The 26,877-nt window shown below is 41.0% G+C and overlaps 1 protein-coding gene across 1 annotated transcript; it reads left to right on the forward strand.

Moving 5' to 3' along the window:
• On the forward strand, nucleotides 1,842-4,764 carry LOC109836079 (guard cell S-type anion channel SLAC1). The gene is given in 6 exon segments (XM_020403994.1): nucleotides 1,842-2,167; nucleotides 3,331-3,416; nucleotides 3,418-3,823; nucleotides 3,826-4,124; nucleotides 4,198-4,242; nucleotides 4,244-4,764. Coding segments are annotated over 6 exon segments (1,290 nt in total). The 5' UTR covers nucleotides 1,842-1,924; the 3' UTR covers nucleotides 4,455-4,764.

Below are 26,877 nucleotides of genomic sequence, written 5' to 3' on the forward strand. Positions count from 1 at the left end.
TGTGAAAAAAAAACATTACAGCCTTTATATAACAAGTTAACCTACACTACAACAAAAATTGTATATGTCCGTACCTATTTCATAACATATATAAAAGTATCATTTTATTTATAAAAGATTAAACAACAATGATACCAATAAAAAGTGTGGCAAATAATGACACATATTTGTGTCATTAGATATAAAATAAAAAAATGAAAAAGACTAATAGTCCCATAGTGATTGTGTGAGGATCTATTAATGCACTTAAATAATAAGTCTTAATATTTTAATTATACTGATCATTAGACATATGATACGGTATAAGTCAAACAATTTTATGGTTAAGTGTGCTTGGTGAAAGTAATCTTACAATGAGTAATCTTTTGGGAAATCATAATGTTGAATGGTGATATTCTTTATATTTTTATGGTCTAGACATAGCTATGTGTCACTACTTTTAGCACATTCATGTGTCACGAATTTTGTGGCACGTGTACGTGTAACCATTCTAGACACTAAATGTGTCGTGGGTTTTGCGACACATAGTTGTGTTATGAGTTTTATAACACATGTATTGTCACAAGTTTTGCGATACATTCTCATATGTGCAGAAAAATGCTCTCCACATATGCTCTACCTATACTTCTGGTATGTGTCGCGCTCTATTTGTATAATACAAAATTGTGTCGCACAGAGAAAAAAAATGTGTAATAATTTACAACTTTTGTTGTAGTTTTAACATAATATTAGAAAACGAAGCATCACAATTACGTATATTTATCAGTTACACATCCCTTAATCAATTAGTTATAGAATGTAGGCATACACAATAAATTATGATGTATCTTTATTCTTACGGAGCAATATATATAATTGTACAACTAATATGCAATGGTTATGTGTATACATGCATTCGTCATGTATGATAACTTCATCAAAAATGTGAAACTTCATTTATAAAAACTATAGTCTAAGTTGTAGAATTCTAATTTCACACACATATTAACTTTGAACCTCAAGTGCGTTGACTATCTGAATGACTAAATTGAAGACATCCATTTGTGTATACTTTTTTTTTTCCTTTTTCTACTGTGAATGTTGGGTTTTTTTTTCCGCCAGCAAATAACAATGACCAGAAATAAACAGTCTAGCCTGTGAGCCAGCTAAAGATCCACATCCTAAAAGCACAATTAAAAGAAATGGCCCAAAAATAACCTCACAGCCTGCTTGCATTGCCATTCAAGGAAGGGAAAAGAGAGGGGAAAAAACAGACTCCTGAAGGATTAAATTCATCCCCCGTGAATAAACCTACACACAAAATCACGACCGTTCTTTTCCCCCCTCTCTTTAATTTCCTCTCAAACAACTCATCAAATCAAAACCTCGCTCCCTTCAAATTAATTAAGCCACAAATAAAATCCCCAGTTCTTTACCCCCGTGATCCCTCTCTCCCAATCCCCCAACCAACAAAGAAAGAAGAAAGAAAAAGAAACAAATAACTCTTTTCTTTCGTTCTTTCTTTTGGTGGGTCTCATCTCCTCTCCATGCACACGTGAAACTGAAAAAACAAACAAAAAAAACTTTCCAACCCCTCTTGTAGACATTTCTCCTATAAAACCAGCTCCCCTCAAATTCTAGAGACCTCTCCTAGATCATAAACCATGGAGAATGGCAACACCTCACCACCACCTCACCGCATCATCGACATCCAGCATGCCACGGACGACACCACCCGCGGCCCCTCCCACTCGGCCAGCGCGACAAGCGGCGATCGGGCCCCAGTGGACGCAATCAACCGACAGGGTCTCTAGAAGCGCGAAAGCAGCAGAAAGAGAGGAATCGTGCTACCTCGAGCGGGAAGAGCTAGAGTAGGGATTTGAGAGTAGGAGCAGGAGGGGGGAGAGATCAAGAAGCACAGGGAGAGAGGAAAGGGGATTTTAGTATGTTTAGGACTAAGTCGACGTTGGTGAAGCAGATGTCGATGATGCCGGCGTGGAAGGATAATAATGGGAGTAACTATGATGAGGAGGAAAGGAGGAAGAATAGTGAGAATAATGGGAATGGGGAGAGTGGAGGTCATAGTCAGGGAGGAGGAGGAGGAGGAGGAGGGATGGGAGATAAGAATGTTCCGGCAGCCGGAAGGTATTTTGCGGCGTTGAGAGGACCGGAGCTTGACCAAGTCAGGGTAAATTACATGAGCCATTGATATATCCACTCTTTGTGGGGGTTATCCATGCATATGCGTTGGGTAATTTAAGCTTATATTTGCATGCATGGCACTTATTGATTCTAGTCGGGAATATCGGACTTCAGTTATAGTTATATTTTGAGTAAAAATTGTCGGAATTTAGTTTCTAAGGGTCTATTTTGTTTGCAGGGAAAAGTAATTGTGAAGTAGCTAAACTAGTGTCATTCTTACTTCCTAAATGTTTTTCCACACCTCAAGGCTCGAAAATAGCACAAAAGTAGGTGAAATATATATGTATTAATTAGAAAATATATAAAAAAAATTATTAATATTTTCTTTATTAGTTACTTCCTAACAACTTTTCATTGCTATCTAAAAAACGAAGAGATTTCCACTATTTTAAAAAATATATAAAACAAATCAAAATGTATACTTTTACTACTTCCTACTTGATAAATTTAAAAGCCACTTCTTTGATCTATTCCTGCTTTCGGTATTCCTATCAAACCAAATGAGCCCTAAATAATACTAGTTTAGCTGATCGATGTAAATGATATTAATAGATCTTACTTGGTTTTCGATTTAGCAACTTTATTAGTTCAACTTTAATTTGGAACCTAAGGTTCGTATTTTAGGAAAACCACTCTTTTAACCTCATAAATCAAATTATTTATAAAGTAATAAACGGTAGTGGTGAATTCCCCCCAAAAAAAGGGAAAGCGGTACTCGTTAGTATCAAAATAAGTCCTGCCTCTATCTTGCGTGCATATTATGTAGTTGATACTATATTTATCTGTTTTCTTCAATATTTGATTGAAAGCTTTCCTCTATCAAAGTTTAGTATTGTTAAATCAGTAGGGTTTGGGGAATAAGCTCATGGATCTAACATTAAGTTGTTCGAGATTTTATCAAAGTGATTATTCTTATTTCTTATGGTAATATATAAATATAAGTAAGTACTATTTTGAACCTTCAAAGCAGAACATGAAGGGCTTTGATCTTGAAAACAGTTTTATCGAGAAGTTATGGTTGGGGAGCACCTTCCCCTTGGTCCACAAACTAAAAACAAATCTGATCATATTTTGGCCTAGTTTTTGGCAAACAAGAAAAAAGAAAAAAAACGCTCATTGACGGGGTCAGTGTGCTTGTGATGCATGCAGGATACGGAAGACATCCTCCTCCCAAAAGACGAGCAGTGGCCGTTCCTCCTCCGCTTCCCCATCAACTCCTTTGGGATCTCTCTCGGGCAGCCAAGCCGTCCTCTGGAGATCTCTCTCCTCCTCCCCCGCCACCTCTTTCCTCCACATAACCCCCGACATAAACCTGGTCATCTGGCTCCTGGCCCTCCCCCTCCTCCTCTCCGTCTCCATCACCTACGCCCTCAAATCCCTCTTCTACTTCGAGGCTGTCCGCCGCGAGTACTCCCATCCTGTCCGCGTCAACTTCTTCTTCGCCCCCTGGATCGCTTGCATGTTCCTCACCCTTGGTGCCCCCAAGATATTCCTTAGCCGCTCTCACCCCCACCCCTCTCTCTTGTGCGTCTTCATCCTGCCGATATTCGTCCTCGAGCTCAAGATCTACGGCCAGTGGCTCTCTAAGCGCCGCCCTCTCAAAAGTCGGCCAACCCATCATCACATTTTATCCGTCGTCGGAAAAACTTTGTCGGCGCGATCTTGCGGCGAATGTCGGTGGGTGGGCCGGCGAAGTTCTTGTGGCGATTGGGCTTTGCGCATTACTGGTGGTGTTTTGTGACGCTTTATCAGAGGCTGCCGACAGTGCTGCCGAAGGAGCTGCATCCTGTTTACTCCATGTTCATTGCTACGCCGTCTGCGGCGAGTGTATCGTGGAGGGCAATTTATGGGGAGTTTGATGCGGTTTCGAGGACATTTTTCTTTATCGCCTTGTTTCTTTATATCTCGCTCGTTGTTCGGATCAATTTCTTCAGAGGGTTCAAGTAAGTACTTTTAACTGTATATATGCAGTAATACATTTATGTTTTTTTTCTGAGGTTTGACTTTTGGTTGCAGGTTTTCTTTGGCTTGGTGGTCATATACGTTTCCTATGGCTACGGTCTATAAAGTACGCAGAAGCCGTTCCCTGCTTCTTCAGCAAAGGGCTCGCGGTGAGCCTCTCGCTCATGTCGTCGATGATGGTAGCTGTGCTATTTGTGTTGACGCTGCTCCATGCCTTCTGGTGGCGTACTTTGTTTCCAAATGATCTCGCCATCGCCATTTCGAAGAATAAGAACAGGATCATCAACCCAAGAGTTCAACCGACTAAGTAGAAACTGCCTGGCATAAAGGGTTATGATATCAAGCTATGGGCGAAGGAGCGTTCGCTAATGCTTACTACTTCCATAAGTAAAGAAGAGGAGGCGAATGAGAGTTGAGAGGACGCACACTTCTCCCTCGAAGCTAAAATAGAGCAAGGAAGCTGCGCGAGAGGAGATTCTCAACTGTGTATAGTTCTTCCAACAAAAAAAAAATTAATCAATAAATGCTTTATATGTATATACGTAATGTCTTGTTTGGTACGTGGGAATGAAGTCATGTGAGAATGGAATTAATGTAAGAATGGAATGGAAATGATGTGAGAATGGAATGCCTATTCTTATTTTCACCTTTGGGTGCGATTCGAGAATTAAGTGAGAATATCTTTAAGAAAGGTATATTCAGAATTTATATTATTATTTTCATACTCTCTTAAGTGAGAATACCAATTCCTTGATAACTGATTGAGAATAACAATTCTCATATTAAGTGAAAATTGATGAGAAGTAGAAATGACATTTCTAGCATCCAAAAACACATAATGTTTGGTAAACACACTAGTACAAAACAGGACAGCCCAAACGGTTTTGGAACCGTTAGGATAAATTAAAATAGCCTAAATGGTTTAAACCGTTTGGGATAATAATTCTAAATGGTTTAAACCGTTTAGGAGTTTAGAAAAACCCATACGAAACACCCAAACGGTTTTAACCATTTGGGATGTTTTATACCAAATGGTTAAAACCGTTTGGGAGTTTTGATGGATCCTACAAAATGAAAATTCATCTCCCCCCTATATTTTTCCATTCTCCCCAACCCGCGATTCCCCCCAAAATTTTCCCTAAAATAGTCGTACCCCAAAAAAATCTCCCAAGCTTGCGATATATCCCTAAAATTTTGGAAGTCCGACCGCGGCCTCTAGTCTTCGGCGATACTCATCTTCGCCGGCACTCTCCTCCACCGCTCCTCCACCGCCTCCTCCACCGTTCCTCCACCTCGTCCTCCACTGCTCCTTGTCTCCTCCTTCGCTGCTCCTCCACCTACTCCTCAACCGCTTCTAGATTCCACCACATCCTCCTCCACCGCTCCTCTGCCTCCTCCTCCACCGCTCCTCTAGCTCCTCCTCATCCGTTCCTCCACCTCCTCCTCAACTGCCTCTCGATTCCACCACATCCTCCTCCACTACCTCATCCTCAGGTCCCCCATCTCCTCTGTAAATTAGTTTTATCTCCTCTCTACAAAACCCTAAGTCTAATTTATTTAACCATCTAACTCAAATTTCCCTATTTACAGCAAATAATCGACTTCTCAACGTCATATTCTCTTCCTCTGGCATCATCTTTCTCCAGCAGACTTATTTAAGGTAATTTTTGAGAGTTTTCTTATTTTTAGAAAATATTGAGTTTTTTCTGTTATTATCTTGTATTTTCTAAAATTTGTGGTTATTCATGAAAAATAATGTAATGTATGATGTTGCTATTGTGATATTTATGCAATCGTATTTTCATCATTGGATCCAAACTAGTTAAAATTCTTGGCAGATCAAGGAAGAGAACATTGTAATTTTCATGGAATTTCTAGAGGGTAAACATGCATAGGTATATTGAGATTAATGATTTACATAAGAGTATTATGGAAAAGATATGGTTAAAACCTTTCTAGTCATACATGAAACATGAAAACTTAATTAATAATAAAAAATGCATGCAGAGGAAAACCTACGTGCTGATAGATTATGCTTTGCAGAAAAGCTATAGAATTTATCAGAACTTTTGACCATTTAGGACCACTTAATTCTTTCAGGAGATAGTCTGAAACTAACGAACCATACGCCTAGTAGCCAACTATGCTTACACCATAGTATATTGCAAGACCAAATGTAAACTATATACTGACAAAGCTTTCCTCATGTTGGTAACTATCGGCTTGCGAAGAGTTGACTGCAAAATATTGGCAGGTATATAAATAGCTTAACACTTACTTCTAATAATTATGGAGTTTGAAGTTGATAAAAGAGCTTTCCATCATCCTTCTTTCATAATGAAATATTTGAGAATAATAGCCTACGTAGAGCATTGATGATTAGGTGAGGTTGTCTATAATTTCAAAGACCCAAATCTGAGCTAACATTCTAAAGAGACCTACGACAAAAAAATTCAAACTTTGATGTATTACACATACTATTTTTTAAGAATAGTACACATATAGTGTGATACCTCATACAACTCATTAGCATCTCTGAGGTATTTATTGTGATTGGCCAACTAGAGTTTTTTTATGATCAGGTTCCTAATGCACTTAACACTCTTGGGCTTGCTCTCTATCTCAGCATCTATGGCATTGAAATTTTTATTAGTAGTTTTCTTATGTCTGTGATTGATGGAGTAACTGAGAGTGTAGGTGAGAGTTGGTTCTCTAATAACATGAACCGTGCACATCTTGACTACTACTATTGGTTTCTGGATGTTCTCAATGCCATATTATTTGTGATCTACATGCATTGTGCTCATGCTTTTGTCCATAAGAAGAAAGATAATGGTGCATTGTAATGCCAACTTTCTGTTGCTGCACTTGCATAATATTTTATGAAAAGAAAAAAGTATTCAAGTAGCATAAAAAGAATATTTGTTTGCTGGGTGCTTGAAATTGCTGGTTGAATCTTGATACAAATTTAACGTGGGATTTGAAGCGCCTCAAAGACGAAAAACTTAAACTTCATTAAATTTTTTTGCCTTTCAATTGTAACCCTATATTCGAAGCAAAGTCATGATCATGCTTAGCTTATTCCTTAAATCCATATTTTCAAAGTAATTATTAATAATTCATTTTATTTAGGTTATCAAGGCTCGTAACTACATCAAAGATAAGGATTGGATGTACGTGGGTCGTGCAGAATGCATACAATCTATTTTTGTTAATGGAGTTAGTACTTTCATGGACTTTGTACATAGACACGATATGATCCGACATGGGAGACTTATTTGTCCATGTAATAGATGCGCGAAGAGGTTGCATAAATTGGAACAAGTAGAACTTCACATTGTGAAGAATGGTTTTGTTAGCGATTACAAAACTTGGATATATCATGGACAAATTGAAGGTCTTAGTGATGCAGATGAAAAAGAACAAGAAGAAGACAACTTATTTCTTGATGAGGAAATGAAGGAAATAGTTGAGGTAGCTCTTGGTAACACTAACCCTGCTGAAGATCCTCCTTCGGAGGACATCGTGAAGACAATTATGATAAGTACATGAATAATGCTAGGAGGCCTATTTATGAGAATACAAAATACTCCATGTTGTCATGGTTTATCCATCTATTCTAGATTAAATGCCTAAATAAATGGAGCAACAAGTCATTTATGATGCTTCTCAAGTTTCTTAAATATTCTATGCCTCCAAGGAACCATGTGCCTGAGAGTTAGTACAAAGCTCAAAAGATAATGTCTAATCTTGGTTTGAAGTGTGAAATGATACATGCATGTCCCAATGATTGTATAATTTACTAGAAAGAAAATTCAGATAAGACAGAGTGTCCTACTTACGGAGAGGCTAGATATAAGAAGAAAGTACATGGTCAGAAGAAGGATATACCTATCAAGATATAAAGATACTTTCCCATTACACAGAGGCTGCAGAGGCTATTCAAGTGTAAGAAGACAGCAGTGACGATGACTTGGCATCACCGTGCACGTCCAAGTAAAAATGGATGAATGAGTCATCCTAGAGATACACCTACATAGAAAGATTTTGACAGTAGACCCAACATTTAGTCAGGAACCTCGCAATATTAGACTGGGATTGGCTAGTGATGGCTTTTGCCCATTCATCTTTAAGGGTAATCCCCACAGCACATGACCCCTTGTGATGATGGTTTATAACCTCTCGCTATGGTTGGCTATGGACAAATCATATTTCATGATGCCTCTTCTTATTGATGGTCCAAAGTCACCGAGAAACAATATTGACGTCTATCTTCGACCTCTTATCAAAGAGTTAAGGTCTTTATTCATCGATGGTGTGGAGACATACGATGCAGACACAAGGACAAACATCACCATGCGTGTAGCCTTAATGTGGACAATCAATGATTTTCCTACGTACGGAATGCTTCCTGGTTGGTCTGTACATGGTTACACTGCATGTCCTTACTGTCATCTCCAGACAACATTGAGAAGACTACCCTTTAGCAATAAGACTTGTTATTGCGGCCATTAGCGCATGTTAGATGAAAATCATCCGTATAGAGATGACATCATCCACTTTGATGGTACAAAAGAGAATCGCCTGCGTCCTGACCCATAATCCGGAGAGGATATACTTGCTCAGTGGAATGGTAAAAATAATTTGACTTTCAAAAAAGTTAAGGGAAGGCAAGAAACACCATAGGGATGGAACAAGAAAAGTATCTTCTTCGAACTACCCTAAAAAAGTTAAGGGAAGGCAAGAAACACCATAGGGATGGAACAAGAAAAGTATCTTCTTCGAACTACCCTACTGGAAGACAAATAAAGTGCGGCACAATCGGAACAAGAAAAGTATCTTCTTCGAACTACCCTACTGGAAGACAAATAAAGTGCGGCACAATCTAGACGTTATGCACATTGAGAAGGGAGTATCTGAGCACATACTTAACTTACTTCTCTGTAAAGATGAAAAATCAAAAGATAACCTCAAAGCTCAAAGGGATCTCCAAGCGTGGAACATTAGAAAAGAGTTGCATCCTATACCGAAAGCAGGCAATCCTGACCAATTTGTACTCCCCAATGATGTGTATCACATGTCACTAGATGAAAAGAAAAGGTTTCTTCAGGTGTTACATGAGTTGAAAGTTCCTACGGAGTATTCAGGATCATTAAGTAAGAAGATAAAGATTGTTAAAGGCAAGATCGAAGGGTTGAAGAGTCATGATCACCATATTATTATGGAGCATCTTCTTCCACTCTCTCTCAAGAGTTCTCTCCCTAAATCATTTAGTTTAGTGATCAATGATTTTTACAGATTCTTTCGGGAATTGTGTGCTAAAAACATTAAGGATGATAAGTTGAAGAAGCTAGAAGCTGAAATTCCCTTAATTTTGTGCAAGCTTGAGCAGATTTTTCCATCATCATTCTTTGATATCATTATACACCTGACTGTTCATCTTGCAACTGAGGCTAGGCTTGCTAGACCAGTACAATATTGATGGATGTACCCCATCGAAAGGTACCTCTAGTTTTTTTAGTTAACGTATTCGATATATTTTTATTTTACAACTTGAATGCAGTGATTTAGTGTAAGCTTTTGTAGGTACCTTCTCACTCTAAAAAATTATATTCGCAATAGAAATCGACCAGAGTGTTCTATTATGGAAGGTTATCTGCTAGAGGAGGTAACCACTTTTTGTTCCCGTTATCTAGATGAAGACATTGAGACAAAACTCAAGAGACCTGTTGTAATCCATGACGGACCATCTAAAAAGCCGGATTATAATAGAATGACGCCCACATTTATCAACAAGATTCATTATTTTATCCTTCTCAATCTTGAATGCATTGGAGAAGTTAGAGAGTATGTTTATTTAGCATAATTATATATGTTTATATGACAATAAACTTCTCACATTAACTACTCATTTTGACATTAGATTACACAAGAATGAAATACGTGCAATGCATAGTAATTGGAATGAGGCACGTGTTGAAACACATCATCAGGACAATTTTTGCAATTGGTTTAAACATTATGTAAGATTTTTATTATCTCAATTTTGACTCATTCTATTAATTTAATCTAACATCTTTATGTAATTGTCGTATTAACCTTTTCGTCAAAGCCGATTACCGGGTGTAGAACCAATATTAGATAAGGAACTTGGATATTTGGCTACGCTTCAAGATGCTAAAGTTAAATACTATAAAGGATTCGGTGTTGGCGGTTACAAGTTTGAAATCAAGTCTATAGAAGAATCTCGAACAACCCAAAATAGTAGAATTGCAACCCTAGGCACTAATGGTGAGACATACTATGGGTACCTTGATAACATACTTGGTATCATCTATCCTGAATGAGCAGGATGCATTTATGTCTTCCAGTGTATTTAGTATGATATGAAGACTAGAACTGGTAAGTAAAGAGATAATTACGGGACTTAGATAGATGAATATGGATTGACGAGTGTAAACATCACACGGTTTTCCTTTGAGGACAATCCATTTATATTTCCAGAACAAGCATTTCAAGTATACTACTCGAAGTGCTTGAGGCATTCGAGGTGGAGTGTTCCATGTTGATGGAGGCCCAGGGATACTTACGACGTCCCGCAATTCGTAGATTCAGAGGTTGTATAGATCAATGATGACGAAGAATTTGAGCAGGGAGGAGTTGTATGTCAAGATAAATCTCCTGAATCTGATAAAGTTTCATGAGCTAGGAATGATTTGGATATTCCTATAACTTGTAGGGAATTTATAGAACCTAACACTTCTGAAAAGCGAAAAAGGTAACCATTATAAAATTTATGTTATTTAAAATTTATGTCTTCAACTTTATAAATATGTCTATTTCTCATATATCTTATATGAACTGTAAAATTTTTTCTAGGGATTGACGAAGATGTCTGGAAATCCATCACGGAGCAAATCACATAGACTTATACAGCGTGGAGACCTGCATCATCAAGTGAGAGAGCGTAGAAGAGATCTCGAACCTGCTCATGTTGCTACATCTGTACCTAGCATTGGGGACTTTACTCCAGTCAGAGGTAACTATTTACTTTTATTTTGATTCTGTTTTAACATGACACCAAATCTTTATCCCTTACATATATCTCTTTATTTTGTACTTTTATTATCACAATTGTGCTACTTCTGCTATTTAATAGAACCATTAATAATAGATAAAAGCTTTAGGTTAGTATATGTTCAAATATCTTTATTGAACAATTAATAACTACAATTCCATAAAAAGATATTTTACTTGCAGTTCATCTCTTACACAGATGTAGACGCAAATCGGCAAGTGACTACAGACCTAAATGATTTACAGACGATCGCCCTTTTACACTCCATACCTTCTTGACAATCATCAGGTCGGTATCTCTTCTACACTCAATCTTGGATGTAATTCAAATGCTTCTATATTTCTTTATTTTCTCTTGGTGATCCACCCCTAATGTGGTAGTTCCATTTTATATCTCATGATTAAAATAGGGATTTTTTCCTTCTAATCAGATTAACCACAAACAGCCGCCTGCAAATAGCCATGTACAGGTTCAAATGGCTATGACTCAGTTCAATATAAATATAATTTTTTTCAGGTGAATTACGCATCATTCTCATTTTTTCCATTTAAGACGTCACAATTACCTACCAGATCATAAACGGCTGTGACCGAAGAATCCGTATAAGATCAAATTTAGCTTTCAAAATGACTTCGTAGATCCTTCAATGACACATGTTTTTAAGAAAGAACAGATAACTATCACATCCTAAAACCATAATTTATACATCAATGTTAACCTTGCAAGTTAAAACAGAGGGGCAAAAATCATCAATTTTGAAGCTTTAATATTTTCAATTACTTTACAAATGTTAGGAATTTCTGTAACTTATTCTAATTATTATTGAGTTACATAAAATTGAAGATACCTGATGAATTTTAGAAATATTACTTCCACCCATGCCAAGCACAGAAGACACAACACTGTTTGGAATCTTGATTTCCATACTGGTGAGGCTCTAATCTATACCCAAAAGTAGCTGGTGGCGGACCAGGAGGGTAAACTGGTGGTGCTTCGTATGCAGATCCAGACCCCTGGGAAAGCAATAGAGAACAGATCATATATCATATTTGAAGGATATTACTCTGCAACCAAAAGCAAGTACATATATAAAATATTACTCTGCAACCAAATGCAATGATTTACTTTAATGCTTGTTTGCTTCCTAGAAGCAGATTTTAGCTTTCAAAATACTCATCTACTGATGCATACTAGAAACTTTTACTCATGATTATTAAGATTAAGGTTTTACTTGTGTTTCCCGCTCAAAAGCATGCTTCTTTCATCATGAAATATTTGTACTTATATGAATCATTTTTATTATTTAGCTGCATCTACATCTGCACCGGCATGTGTTCCAAAACACTCTTTTAATCTTCGTTCTAATCGTTCTCAAAAACGTGCGGAGCGACAAGACGATCGAGGTAACAATTTGTATATATATTAGTTGAATTTATATTATTTATTATTCTTTATATTATCTAATATCTTATGTCTCATCACATACAGTCCAATCACGATCCTATGTTCCCACTCGAGGCTCTAATACTTCCCATAAGCTTAAGCCCGATGCTGAAAAGGGTGAGAAGGCATGGCCTCTGTACCTCAATAATAGGGGCCGCCCCATTGGTGACTATGCTGAGAAATAGGAAAAGTATGTGGGGGTGGAGAGCCGTGTGTACTGCAAATATCCTCTCCATTTAGAATAGGGTGATGAACATAATAGGTCATTTGACGATTTCTTTATAAGATGTCAGGTATAATTATATTTGTATTTTGATTTATCCGGTTATTAATTAGTTATTATTTGGTAGATAATATTTTAACCATGTGATTTGTTTATTGAATTTGTAGAAGGATTATGAGTTTTTCCCCGTGGATCCTAATCAGCCTCTCTCTCATCATATTGTTTATCGAGGAATGAAGTCTCAGTTGCAGGAGAGGGTCCGGTATAATAGATGTCAGGTAAAACATGAGTGTTATGAGGTGTGGAAAAATACTCCCGAAGTAGAGAGGGAGGCTCTCTGGATTACTCTGGCATTTTCTTAGATTGATAAAGACTCATGGGCTAAATTGTGCGCATATTATGATTCAGAGGACAAGAAGGTATATAGTTTATACTAAATCAATTGTTTAGTAGGTAATTTTGCCTTTGTTTGATTATAAATCTAAATATTATAATAACATGCAGGAGGAGGCAAGACGTAATGCAGGAAATCGGGCGTCAAATTTGCATGGTAGAGCAATATATACAGGTGGCTCGAGGAACATGTGTTGGGCTATAGAACAATTTGTAGATTTGCTTCTTACAGCTAATTAAAATTCAGATTATATAATTCTTAATAATTTGATCGATTATACAACATATTTTAGTGAATTGTAAAAATGTCAAATCATTGAGGATGATAGCATACCTACAATGTTGAAACTATATTTGGGTACCCACTCGTCATCAGTAGATAAGATCACCGGAGAGTATACATACCCGGACAATAGCACTAAGGAGTATTGTGTAAGTGTTCTGGATGAAAATTTAACTGCTTTTATACTATAATCATACTTTTATTTTGTTTTGAAAATCACTTAATATTCGTGTTGTCCTTAAATTTTATGAAAATGGGAACATATTATATAAAACAATGATACTTTGACAAATGAAGTATGAACACATAGTACTCGGCCTGGACTCATAAAGTCACTGGACTAATCATTGATACCCCAAAATGGATGGTCACATACTACTGCATGCATATATCTGTCAGCATTAACTAGCAGGAAGAGCTAAGATACCCTCCCCCCCTCCCCACACACACACACACACACATTCTTGCAGTATTTACTCATTAGCGCCTTGGGATTGCTGGTTATAACATCGAAGGAGTAGAATGTTACAATATGGGGACAAACCGCAATCAACAGGCTGCTACTGTATGGCTATTCTGCCCTTTAAAATTATTAGCAGTGTTTCAATAGAGTGATAAAAAATGTAATGAATTGTTAGTTCTAATCAATATCTACTTCTGATAATATAAATGCGAATGCAAAATTTGCTCTCTGGATACCAATGTTGTGCATTTCTCTTCTTTAATAATCACATAGTTTTATGATTACACTTCTGTTTTTCTAGAAAGAAGTGTCTTTGAATTGGATTCAAAGTTTCACATAGTCTGAATGAGAACAGAAATTTCATGTATATGGCATGTGCCAAAAGATATGGTCCGTTCTAAATAAATCTAGGACTGAAATTCCTTTTAAAGTTTCATTGTCATTCTAAAGAAATTTAGAACTGAAATAGTTATTTTTTGCCTGTGCTAGGTTGGGGTTGTCATTAGGCATGTTTGTATTTTAACATGCTAATACTTTTCCCATAGACAGACAGAGTGGACATGAAGTTAAGATACATGATAATTGTAGAAATGTATCAAAACCAGTTTAGACACATTGATATGACGAGTCAAAATCTTGTATTCAGCATTTCTTTCTCTTTTAAGTGTTCTATATGTGCTCAGTGATCCTGCTTTTGTGATTTTTACTCTGATTATCTGGACTCCTTAGATGAGTGCTGCAAAAAGATCATCGTATTGAAAAAACTGGAAGCATGATTTTGAGAAATCTGTATTGAATTTTTTAAACTACTGTTCTGTACCTAAGGTATTATAATTCTCTTGCATTGTTGACTTATATTTGAATACTTTGTATCGTGTAGGAGCGAGTCATCGAGAAGGCAACCTCATCAGGGGTCGATTCAACCCCAGAGGACGATGCACTTTCTTTTACCCAGATGTTAGATTCCCTGCATGGAGGGCATCACAGTGGTTATGAAAGAGCCATGGGCATTGGTGTCACTCGGTCTTATTTGAGGGCGTCCTCCATACCAGAAATCAGCACTTCTACTCAGGAGCTACGCGCGAGGTTGCTGATCTTAGAGCTTGGGTAGCTGAGGTTGATAGTCTCAGAGCTCAGGTAGCTGAGATGGACAATCTCAGGGAGGAGCTTAGGTCTCAGATGCATTAGATTAATAACAATATGGTACATATGCTAATATACACACTCTCGCATACACATGTACACTAGCATACACAAATATACATACATCTAATACTTATACACACATAAACATATGCATAGACTTAACACTCAAACACGTATACACTCATACATTGCTATTACTTTATAGGTTAATTCTCATGGCGCTTGTCTTGCTCCCTCTCCTAATGATCCACCATCTTTTACTCGTCCTACTCTCATTCCTCAGCACGTTGTCGATATACCACATTCTGCTCGTCCTGCTTCGACTACTAACACTTCTACTTCCAGTGCTCAAGGTTTATCATAGGAGTGTAGGCGTATAAAACTGCTTATAGGTCCCTTAACACAGCTCGGCATGGTGATTTGACAAACTAACGAACCATCGGGCGATGTATCCAAGCATGATTGTTAGTCCATAACACCGAAGCTAAGTGAGATGCGACGAAGCAGATTAACGAGGCGACGAGGTTAAACGAACCGCACGCAAACAACGGAATACATCCACTCGCGTGTGGAATCAAGCTAACGATTCGGTGAGTCAACGAGTCATCCAACCGTAGAACGGATTCGAACTCGAACACCGAAGCGGGTTTACTGCCAAATCAGGATACGGACTACCAAATCAGAGTTCGGATCAATGACGAAGCTCGGATAAATCGATGAACCGCGGAACCGGACGACGGACGACACGACACCACACCCGGACGACTCGGCCAAAGCCGAACCACCCAGGAGGCTCGGCCAAAGCCGAAGCCAGCCAAAGAGATGGCTCGGCCATGGCCGAGCGCACCTCAGTGGCTCACGCGAGGCCACCTTGAGGTGGCTCGCGGCCACCGAGCCACCTTGGTGGCTCGGTGGCCGAGCACAGGCAGATCTGGGCTCAGAGCTGGGCCCAGATCCGCTTTCAGTGCCTATAAATAGAGTGGGCGTGGCTCATTTTTCAGGGGTTGGAACTTTTGGAGCTGAAACTCTGCCGGATCAAGAGCTAAACCTCGGAGTTTTGAAGCTTGGAAGACTTGAACTTTTCAGATCTAGTTCTTGGCGATCGTCCACGTTAGATAAGGCAGGAGTTCGAGAGAGAGAGATCAGATCTGAGATCTACACGACTATCCTTCGGATCAAAACTTGGTTTTTGATCCCGAGAAGAGTATCGATTTCGCTTGGTCGATTTCGATTACTAAAGGCTATTATTTCCTTAGCGAAATAGTACCCTCGGCTGTTATTTCCTTCGTGAAATAGCACCCGTCATATCGTGTAGATCCGACCGGATCAAGATCGTGCGGTGGTCCACGGATTAACCCCGGCGCAGGGAAAGAACCCACACAAGCGAGAGACCGCAAAACAGGATCTCGCGATTCGTTCGACATAAAAGGAAAGTTGTAATTTTTCTTTCTTTTTTTGATTTTGTTGTAACCGGATCTTATAAAAAGACCGGATCTTTTGTAATCGAAAAAACTATTACTTGAGAGAACAATGAATTCAATGAAAACAACTTTCACCGCGAACAATCTGGCGACCACAATGGGAGCCACCGATCTCGCTGCCGAGATCGTTGCGTCGCAGCCGCGGATCTCAATCCCGGTCGAGGAGGAGGTCGAGTATGAATTCGACCAGCAAAAGTTCGAGGAGTATCTGTCATCCTCCGGATCCACCTCCCCCCGCAAGTCCAAGAAGTTCTCTTCCAGGAGAAAAGTCCATTGGTATGAAGAAGTGCAAAATGCCAACGAAGATCTCACCCCAACTAATGCCAAAGTCGCATCGGGTGAAGTTCCACCGACCTCCAACCAGGTCAAACCTGTTCTCGCCGATGCCTCTACTGTTGAGGGCATAGTGACTCTCTCAAAGAGAGCCCGCCAGAGGCGACGTCAACGCCTGGCGCGGTAACTCGCAAAGGCGATGGAGTCTACTGACGGAATCCGCTATCACGCGGATCTGAAGAGCAAGAGAGGCAAACAGCCTCAACAAACAATGAATGGCAGCTCCTCCAAGCCGCCAACGAATGAATGGATCCGTGTCAAACGGAATCGTTCAACACTTGATGAGCGTATTCGCAAGCGCCGCGCACTGTCAGCGTAAGCACGGGCTCAAGTCCAAGAAGCCCGCAGAAGACTGCAGAAGGAAGTGGCCAAAAAGCCGCCACCAACCCGCCAAGTCTGGAGGCCGAAGTCTGAAGCGGCGATTCAGGCTAAAGAGCAACCTTTGCAGCCTTCAGCAAAATTTCAACCTCCGGCGAACCAACCTAAATCGCCGAAAATTTCCATAGCTACTCCGGGAGATCACGCAGAATCATCCCGAAGAAAGAAGTCAGTTTTGGAGCGCCTCGGTCCACTTCCCGAGGGGCGATGCAAAGCTCCAGTTCAAGAACGTTTGGGCCCGATAAAGAAGCCCCGAACGACTCAACATGCTGGGAGTCGCCGCCACCCTCAACATGACAAAGAGATCAGGGCAGCTAAGCGCACCAATTTGCGCATTAAAGTCCAGGAGCCCGCCGAGAACTCACGTCCACAAAGGCATGTTTCGAGGCGCGTGACTTTTGAAAGCCCAAAGAAGGCAGTTCGCCCTCAGAAGGAAACATTGTCGTCTGATGACGATAGCGTTATACCTGAGAAGTCGTACCGACACACGATAGGTTACTCCGACCTTCAAGCAAACGAGTTGTACTATCGTGTTGGGGGTACGAGTAAAACCAGGAAAAGGAGTCCTCGAGAATTAGAAACTCAATGCCCCTGTTCCAAACTCATTCGGACAGTATTGTCTGAGTGCAACTGCACCAATACAGTCCCCGAGAGAATTTTTGTTTTCGAAAGGCTCAGTACCGAAATGCCAAAACCAATGCCTAGGCGTTTCCGACGAAGGAGAGCGGTGGTTGAAGATGGGGAATTTCTGAGGGTCGCCACTAATATGACCAGCAAAGGGACATCGACACGGGATAATCTCAAGTCGATTCCGGAAGCATCCCGGCGTATAACACGTCTGCAGTCTGGAGCCATCAAGCGAGGAACTTAGAAGTACCCTAGCGGATGACCCGTCTGCAGTCTGGAACTATCAAGCGAGGAACTTATGGTAGGGTTCGGACAAGATTACCTTCAGAAGATGAAGAATCAGATGCCGGCTCGACGATCGCATCAGATAATACGGTATCCAGCGAGTGACAACCCCGCGAGGCACTTATGATAAGTGCGGAACAAGTGGCCAAGATGCTCGAAGAAGCCATGACTAAACAACAAGAGAGCTTCAAGTTCTCGTAACCAGGTTAATCTGGAAGATGAGGACACAGGTGCGAATGAAGCTCATAATGCCAATAATCCTCCCGTCAATGCAGGGGGTGGTAACGAGAATGCTAGCGAAAACACAGGTGAAAGCTTGAAGATTAAAAACCTCGAGAGCAAAATCAATACATTGATTTCCGCTCAAGAGATGAAGAAGACGGGCATTCCTTGTCCATACCCAAGAGAATGGGAATCGATCCCATATCCGGCGAAGTTCAATCTAATTAACTTCACGCCATTTAATGGGATGGGTTCACCCATTCAGCATTTGATTTACTTCAAATCACACCTGGGGGTTATCTCTGGTAACGAGCCTCTGGTGGTACGGTCCTTCATTGGCACTCTTCGTGGAGCCGCCTTCGACTGGTATCGTCGCCTCAAGCCAGGAAGTGTGAATAGCTGGGACGACATGGAGACTAAATTCCTCGCTAATTTCTTCGACGACGACACCGAGATATCCATCGGGTCGTTGCTTGACGAGAAACAAAAAGACGGGGAATTGGTTGATACCTTCGTCAAAAGGTTCCGGAACAAGGCGATGAACTGTCGGGACCCGATCACCGAGGAGTTCATTCTCCAGACCTGCCACAACAACCTCGCATTGGACGTGTTGGAAGCAATGGGGACAGCTCCATCCAAAACATGGAAGGACTTGAAGGTTCGAGGAGAGCAAGCCGAGCGATTCCTCAGAAGGAAGAAGGTGGAAAGAGGCCAACAGGCGACGAATGCTCGGTTCCTCAGAAGGAAGAAGGCGGAGAGAGGCCAACAGGCGACAAATGCTCCGCAACAGAATTTCGTCCCACGAGAGAAAGGTAAGGCACCAGCTAAAACTCTCACGGAGCTGGGGGTGATTACGACTCCTAGACCGGTTGAAGAATCTCGACGACAGCCGGTTGATAAACATAAAGAAAAGAGGCCCCAGGAGGTTCAGAATCCGAAGCAGTCTCGTTTCAATCGCCCGATTGGAAGAGATAAACCGGAAAGCTCAAACACTCCACACGTCTTTGATATTATGGCTCAACTGGCTAAGAGTTGCTGCGGTTGTCCAAGGAAACCAGGGAGGCCTTGCAAGAAGCTTTGGCCAATTCAGAGGTGTTTCTGACTCAAATCAAGCCGGTGCCTGAACAGCCAGAACCGCTGATTCAACACTGTAATATAGCGGCTAAAAACCTTCCCTGCATTACCTTCACCAAAGAGGATATACAGACGAAGAATTCAAACCATGATCGACCCCTATATTTCATTAGGTACATTGGCTCCAGCAAAGTCAACCGAATCCAAGTGGATCCGGGTTCTGCTGTGAGTATTATGCCGCTATATTTCATCGGGTACATCGGCTCCAGCAAAGTCAACCGAATCCAAGTTGATCCAGGTTCTGCTGTGAGTATCATGCCGCTTCGCTTGATGCATAACCTCGGCATTACGGTTAGTAAGTTGGCGTCCACAGGCACTGTTATCTATGGATTCAACACTAGCGGGTCAAGACCCTTGGGTAAGATCCGGGTAAAATGTTAAATGGGAGATTTGAAGACAGAAGTCACATGTTATGTGATCGATGCCGAGACTTCATATAACTTACTATTGGGTCAGCCTTGGATCCATAGTAACGTTATAATCCCCTCCACTCTCCATCAGTCTTTGAAATATGTTAACACTGATAATAAGGTTAGGACGGTGGTCGCGGATAAGCAACCATTCAAAGGGTATGAGAATTATTTCACTGATTCTCTCCTTTATGGTAACGAATCCGATACTGAATCATCGGCCCATGGCACGGACAGCGGAGAAGAAGCTGATACCGAAGCCGGATTTGATTACAATGGAGGTTATGTTTTAAACGACATTGTACCCTTTGTAATCAACCTTGACGATGAACAAACGTCAAAGGGCAGTTGTAACTGGCAACTTGCCAATAATAAAATAAATAACGATTTAGAGTACTCCCTGTCTCTTGATGATGTGATAAAAGAATTGTACGATAATCCCGATTTGTATATGCCGCTTCGATCGTCCTATATAACAAAGGAACGCCTCCAGCATTCTTTCGGAACAACCCTGGTCATCCCGACCAAAATAGGAGGCAAAAAAGAAGTGATTTATGGTAAAGGAAAAAGCTCTCCATTACCAGATCATTTCTTAAGGGAAGATGAGAATGATGACAAACCTGGTCGGCATTTATCTAAGTATAGTCCGGAAGCGCGCAAGCTCATGGAAAAACAGGGATATGATTTCACACTCGGAGAAGGTCTATACTTCGATCGAGGTCCTCGTATTCCAGCCAAAGCGGCATATGTACCAAAAGGGAAACCCGATGATTATTATAAATACGGACGAGGGTTAGGGTACGAATCTTCTTCAGAAGACGAATGCTGCTGGTTAATCAATAACCAATCATCTAAGCAATACAAAGATGGAAATTCATCAGATGCCTCGGAATGGGATTCCGATACAAGTCTGGGCGAAGTTTTCAAAGCCCTAATGGCGAACATGGCTACAGCTGATCCGTCCACAATAGAAGACGACGATCAAATGCCAACATGGGAAGACCCGTGGGTTCATCACCTGAACATGCAGTATGGTGATAGGTTCGAACAGAGAGAACCCCCCACTGAAGATAAAATAGTCCAAGTTAACATGGGTGACGAGGCCAACCCAAAGCCTATATTCATCAGCGATAGTCTTCCCCCAAATGAGAAGGAAAAATTAATTACTCTCACCAGGGAATATATTGACGTCTTCGCGTGGAACTATGAAGATATGCCCGGGCTCGATCCCAATGTGGCAATGCACCGCCTCGATATCAAGCCGGATGCCAAACCTGTCAAGCAACAGCAAAGACGGTTTCGTCCGCAGATTATGGAAGCCATCGAGGCAGAGGTTAAGAAATTAATTGAATCAGGATTTATCCGAGAGGAACAACATCCAGACTGGTTAGCCAACATCGTTCCCGTCATGAAGAAGAATGGCAAAATCAGGATTTGCATCGACTTCAGGAACCTGAATGAAGCATGTCCGAAAGACGATTTCCCTCTCCCGATCACGGATGTCATTATCGACAATACATGTGGATTCGAGAGGATGTCCTTCAGATACTCTTCTGATTCTTCAGCTGGGAATTCCGACACAAGTCTAGGGGAGGCATTCAAAGCCCTAATGGTAAACATGGCTACAGCTGATCCGTCTACAATGGAGGACGATGATCAAATGCTAACATGGGAAGACCCATGGGTTCATCACCTGAACATGCAGTATGGTGATAGGTTCGAACAGAGAGAACCCCCCACTGAAGATAAAATAGTCCAAGTTAACATGGGTGACGAGGCCAACCCAAAGCCTATATTCATCAGCGATAGTCTTCCCTCAAATGAGAAGGAGGAATTAATTGCTCTCATCAGGGAATATATATGAAGATATGCCAGGGCTCGACCCCAATGTGGCAATGCACCGCCTCGATATCAAGCCGGATGCCAAACCTGTCAAGCAACAGCAAAGACGGTTTCGTCCGCAGATTATGGAAGCCATTGAGGCAGAGGTTAAGAAATTGATCGAATCAGGATTTATCTGAGAGGAACAACATCCGGAGTGGTTAGCCAATATCGTTCCGGTCATGAAGAAGAACGGTAAAATCAGGATTTGTATCGACTTCAGGGACCTGAACACGGCATGTCCAAAAGACGACTTTCCTCTCCCAATCACAGATGTCATTATCGACAATACATGTGGATTTGAGAGAATGTCTTTTATGGATGGTTTTTCAGGATATAACCAAATCAAGATGCACCCAAATGACGAGAAGCATACAGCGTTCAGAATGTCCCTTGGTGTCTTTTGCTACACGGTGATGCCTTTCGGTCTAAAGAATGCAGGCGCCACGTACCAGCGAGCAATGACTAAGATTTTCCAAGAACATCTCAGGAAAACAGTCGAATGCTACGTTGATGATTTGGTTGTAAAAAGCCGCAACAAAGAAGATCACATCAAGGACTTGAAGACGATGTTGAATCTCATGCGGAGTCATCAATTGAAGATGAACCCCACTAAATCCTTCCTTGGAATGTCCAGCGAAAAATTCCTTGGATTTGTTGTCACCACTAAAGGTATACATATCGATCCTGATAAGGTGAAGGCGATACATGAACTGCAACCCCCTAGAAATCTAAGAGAGCTCGGAGGATTGCAAGGGCGGTTAGCTTACATTCGGCGGTTCATCTCAAATCTTTCTGGGAAGTGCCAACCATTCTCTAAGCTAAACAAGAAAGGAGTGTCATTTATTTGGGACGACGCCTGCCAAAAAGCATTCGAAGATATCAAAACATATCTGACGAATCCTCCTATTCTCGTTGCACCAAAATCAGGTAGACCGTTATTGATTTATCTCAAGGCGATGAACCACTCGATAAGTGCTTTACTAGCACAAGACGATAATAATGGTCACGAACAGGCAGTCTATTACCTAAGTCGGACCTTGATAGGCGCCGAGTCTCGATATCCGATGATTGAGAAAGAATGCCTCACATTGGTATTCGCAATGCAAAAGATGCGGCATTACTTGGTTGGACAGACGATTTACGTCATTTCTAACGTTAATCCAGTACGGGTATTTATAACGCAACCGGCCTCTATGAATTGGAGGTTAGCGAAGTGGGCCGTTCTCTTGTCCTAATATGATTTGCACTTCAAACAGCAGAAGTCAATCAAAGGACAAGCGATTTGTGATCTTTTGGCGGCAAACCCGACAACGGATACGGCAGAAGTATATGATGACTTGCCGGATGAAACCCACGAGGTTAACACTACTTCGCACCAACAAGTATGGCAATTATATTTTGATGGTGCTTCGAGGGCAGTTAATAGGGTAGTAACCCCCGGATGTCCTAAAGTCTCCTTCGGAGTTGGAGTTGTCTTAATTTCCCCGGGGAAACATGTGATGCCTCGGGCTTATTCATTGACTAGTCCATGTTCCAATAACGTAGCTGAGTACAACGCGCTTCTCATTGGACTCAGTTTCGCCAAGGAGCTGGGGGTCGAATATCTCGAAGCTTTTGGGGATTCTCAATTGATAGTCAACCAAGTTCGTGGAGAGTATGAAGTCAGGAACCAAGACCTGATCCCGTACCACCAGGAGGCCATCAAAATGGCAGATTCTTTTGAAGAATTCTTTATTGAATACATCCCTCGTCTCCAGAACACTTATGCGGACGCACTGGCAGCACTAGCGGTATCACTTGCGCAGCCTCCCAAAACTGAACTATTAGTCACAGTAAGGACGCATCAACTCTGTATACACATATACGATATGGATATCGAAGAAGAAGATGATGGAAACATAAACACCAAGGAGGTGAATTCAACTCAAATTGGGTCTGAGTCCCGAGATTGGCGTTTTTCTATCATCGACTACGTCCAATATGGTATTTTGCCAGAGGATGTAAAAGAAAGGGAATCAATCCGCCGAAGAGCACCAAGATTCTTCTATAACACTGAGACCCATACATTATACTGTCGAGGGTATGATGGTTTGTTACTCCGATGCCTTTCGAACAAGGAAGCAGAAGAAGTTCTTAAGGAAGCACACGAAGGAGAATGTGGTGCGCATCAGCCCGATCCCAAACTGTATGATCGCATCAGGAGAATGGGATATTTTTGGCCAACAATGGTTCGTGACGCAATCGAATACGCCCGAGAGTGTCATGCACCAACCACCGGAGCGTTTACACACGTCAACCACATCTTGGCCGTTCGAGACATGGGGTATGGACATTGTCGGTCCTATTTTTCCCCCTTCAGTCAAAGGTGATCGATTCATTCTCGCAATCACGGATTACTTTTCAAAGTGGGCTGAAGCAATTCCGCTTAGAGAAGTGAAGACGAACAACGTCATCAATTTCATCAAGCATCATGTCATATACGACACGGCGTGCCAAGACGGATCATTCATGACAACGGTCCATAGTTCATAAGCAACGCTTTCATCAAGTTTTGTGACAAGTTCAAAATTAAAGATATTTCGTCAACAGCTTATTATCCCGCCGCAAATGGATTAGCGGAGGCTTTTAACAAGACGATCATTAAAATCCTGTCAAAGCTCGTGAAGACCAATAAACGAGACTGGGATGATAAACTCGGTGAAGCACTCTGGGCTTATCGTACCACCATACGCACACCTACAGGAGCTACCCCATATTCGTTGGTATATGGATGTGAAGCTGTGCTACCATTGGAGATCCAAATCCCATGCCTTCGGATCGCTCTCGCAACTGAGATGGCGACGGAAGAACAACATCAGAAACGTCTCGAAGAACTCAAAATGTTGGATGAAAAGCGCTTGGAAGCTCAACAAGAACAACATCAGAAACGTCTCGAAGAACTCAAAATGTTGGATGAAAAGCGCTTGGAAGCTCAACAACACTTTGAGTTTTATCAAGCAAGAATATCTAGGGCTTTTAACAAAAGAGTCCGACAGAGAAGCTTCAAGGAAGGAGATCTGGTCCTCGCTGCTCGCCGACCGATAATCCTCAACTCCAAGAAAAAAGGTAAATTTGCACCCAAATGGGAAGGACCGTTTATGATAGACATAGTCTACTCAAACGGTGCATATCGCCTGATTACTCAAGAGGACGCCAGGCAATTAACGCCAATAAATGGGAAGTTCCTGAAAAAATACTATCCCTAGTACATTCAGGATAACTCATTTACCGGGAAGTTCCTTGAAGAATATTACACTTAATATTCTAGAGGATAACCCAAAATCATTTTCACCATCAAAATTCCTCACTGATCAATTTCAATTGACAGTGAGACCACCAAAAATGTCTTTCTTCTGGCCCAAACCACTAACAATTTCCCCTCTTGATTCTTTTCATGAACAATGGTCCACTTTCAGTTCAGAGTCCCCTTTCGATAAACGAAAGAACTCCCTTCATTTTCTCTTTGGTTAAGCCTTCTCATGGTTATAACCGAAGTTGAAATTCCACTTCGATAAACGAAGAATTCATCTTCAGATTAGATAACCAGTCCTATAAAAGGTAAGTTTATCTAGATCTTCCAGATTCTCGGAGTGGACACCCCACTTCTAGTTTCTTCCTCGCTGGAAATAGAATATAAAATTCTTCCTTTCCAGGATCAGGGAATAGAATATAAAATTCTTCCTTCCTTGTATTCGGGTTCGCCTTCACCCTAAAAAAAGACCGGAAAATAGAATATAAAATTCTTCCTTTCCCGCACCGATCTTTTCCAAAATTTATCAATCTAGAGTTCGATTCTAGGAAGTTTATCCCGAATCCTAAGCAGGGATAAGTCTGCGCCTAACACGCGCTGCCGGTTTAGTCTTTCTCCGTAGAAAAGGATCTAAATTTTTCCAGATTCTCGGAGTGGACACCCCACTTCTAGTTTCTTCCTCGCTGGAAATAGAATATAAAATTCTTCCTTTCCAGGATCAGGGAATAGAATATAAAATTCTTCCTTCCTTGTTTTCGGGTTCGCCTTCACCCTAAAAGAAGACCGGGAAATAGAATATAAAATTCTGCCTTTCCCGCATCGATCTTTTCCGAAATTTATCAATTTAGGATTCATCCTAGGAAGTTTATCCCGAATCCTAAGCAGGGATAAGTCTGCGCCTGACACGCGCTGCCGGTTAGTTCTTAACCGTTTAAAAAGAACACCCGTTCACATATTCGACATTGTGACAGGTTGTTATTAATAACACCAGAATCCATGCCTTACACGCATGGGGAATTTCATCCTGAATCCTAAGAAAGGATATGCCGACGCCTAACACGCGTCGCCGGTTTAGTCTTTTTCCGAACAAAAAGACACCAGAGTCCGATTCTGGGGTATTTTATCCCGAAGCCTAAGTAGGGATAAGTCAACGTCTAATACACGTTGCCGGGTAGCCTATTCCCGTAACAATGGCGAAGTCTATGTATTCGACATCATAGCACGAAGTCTAAGGGAGTTCATTCCCTTAGCACAACGTTACATGCGGAACGGATTTAGACAATCCGCATGCTAGCCCGACTCAAACGGTAGTCGGTAAAGGCTTATCAAACCCGTTGAAGGCTGAGGGTTTGCCAAAAATCCTATGAGTATTATGGTCAATCATTTCAAACGGAATGAGGAATCATAATAAAGATAAAGATAAAAACCAGTTCCACTAAGAGAATCAAAAGTCAAAGTATTCAGCAAATGAAATCATACATCAAGCCCATGGCTAAAAATCTGCTGACTAAACTTAGACAGCTTCTCATCATAAGCTTGCCTAAGCTCATCCTGCAACTCGGCTCTGATGGACTCTTCAGTGGAGGCTAAAGTCTTCACAGCAATCTCCTCCGTCTCAACCAGCTTTTGCTTCAGGGATTTCAACTCATCAGATAAAGCAGT

This window comes from Asparagus officinalis, chromosome 4 (assembly GCF_001876935.1).
Source record: "Asparagus officinalis chromosome 4, Aspof.V1, whole genome shotgun sequence".
NCBI classification, from domain to species: domain Eukaryota; kingdom Viridiplantae; phylum Streptophyta; class Magnoliopsida; order Asparagales; family Asparagaceae; genus Asparagus; species Asparagus officinalis.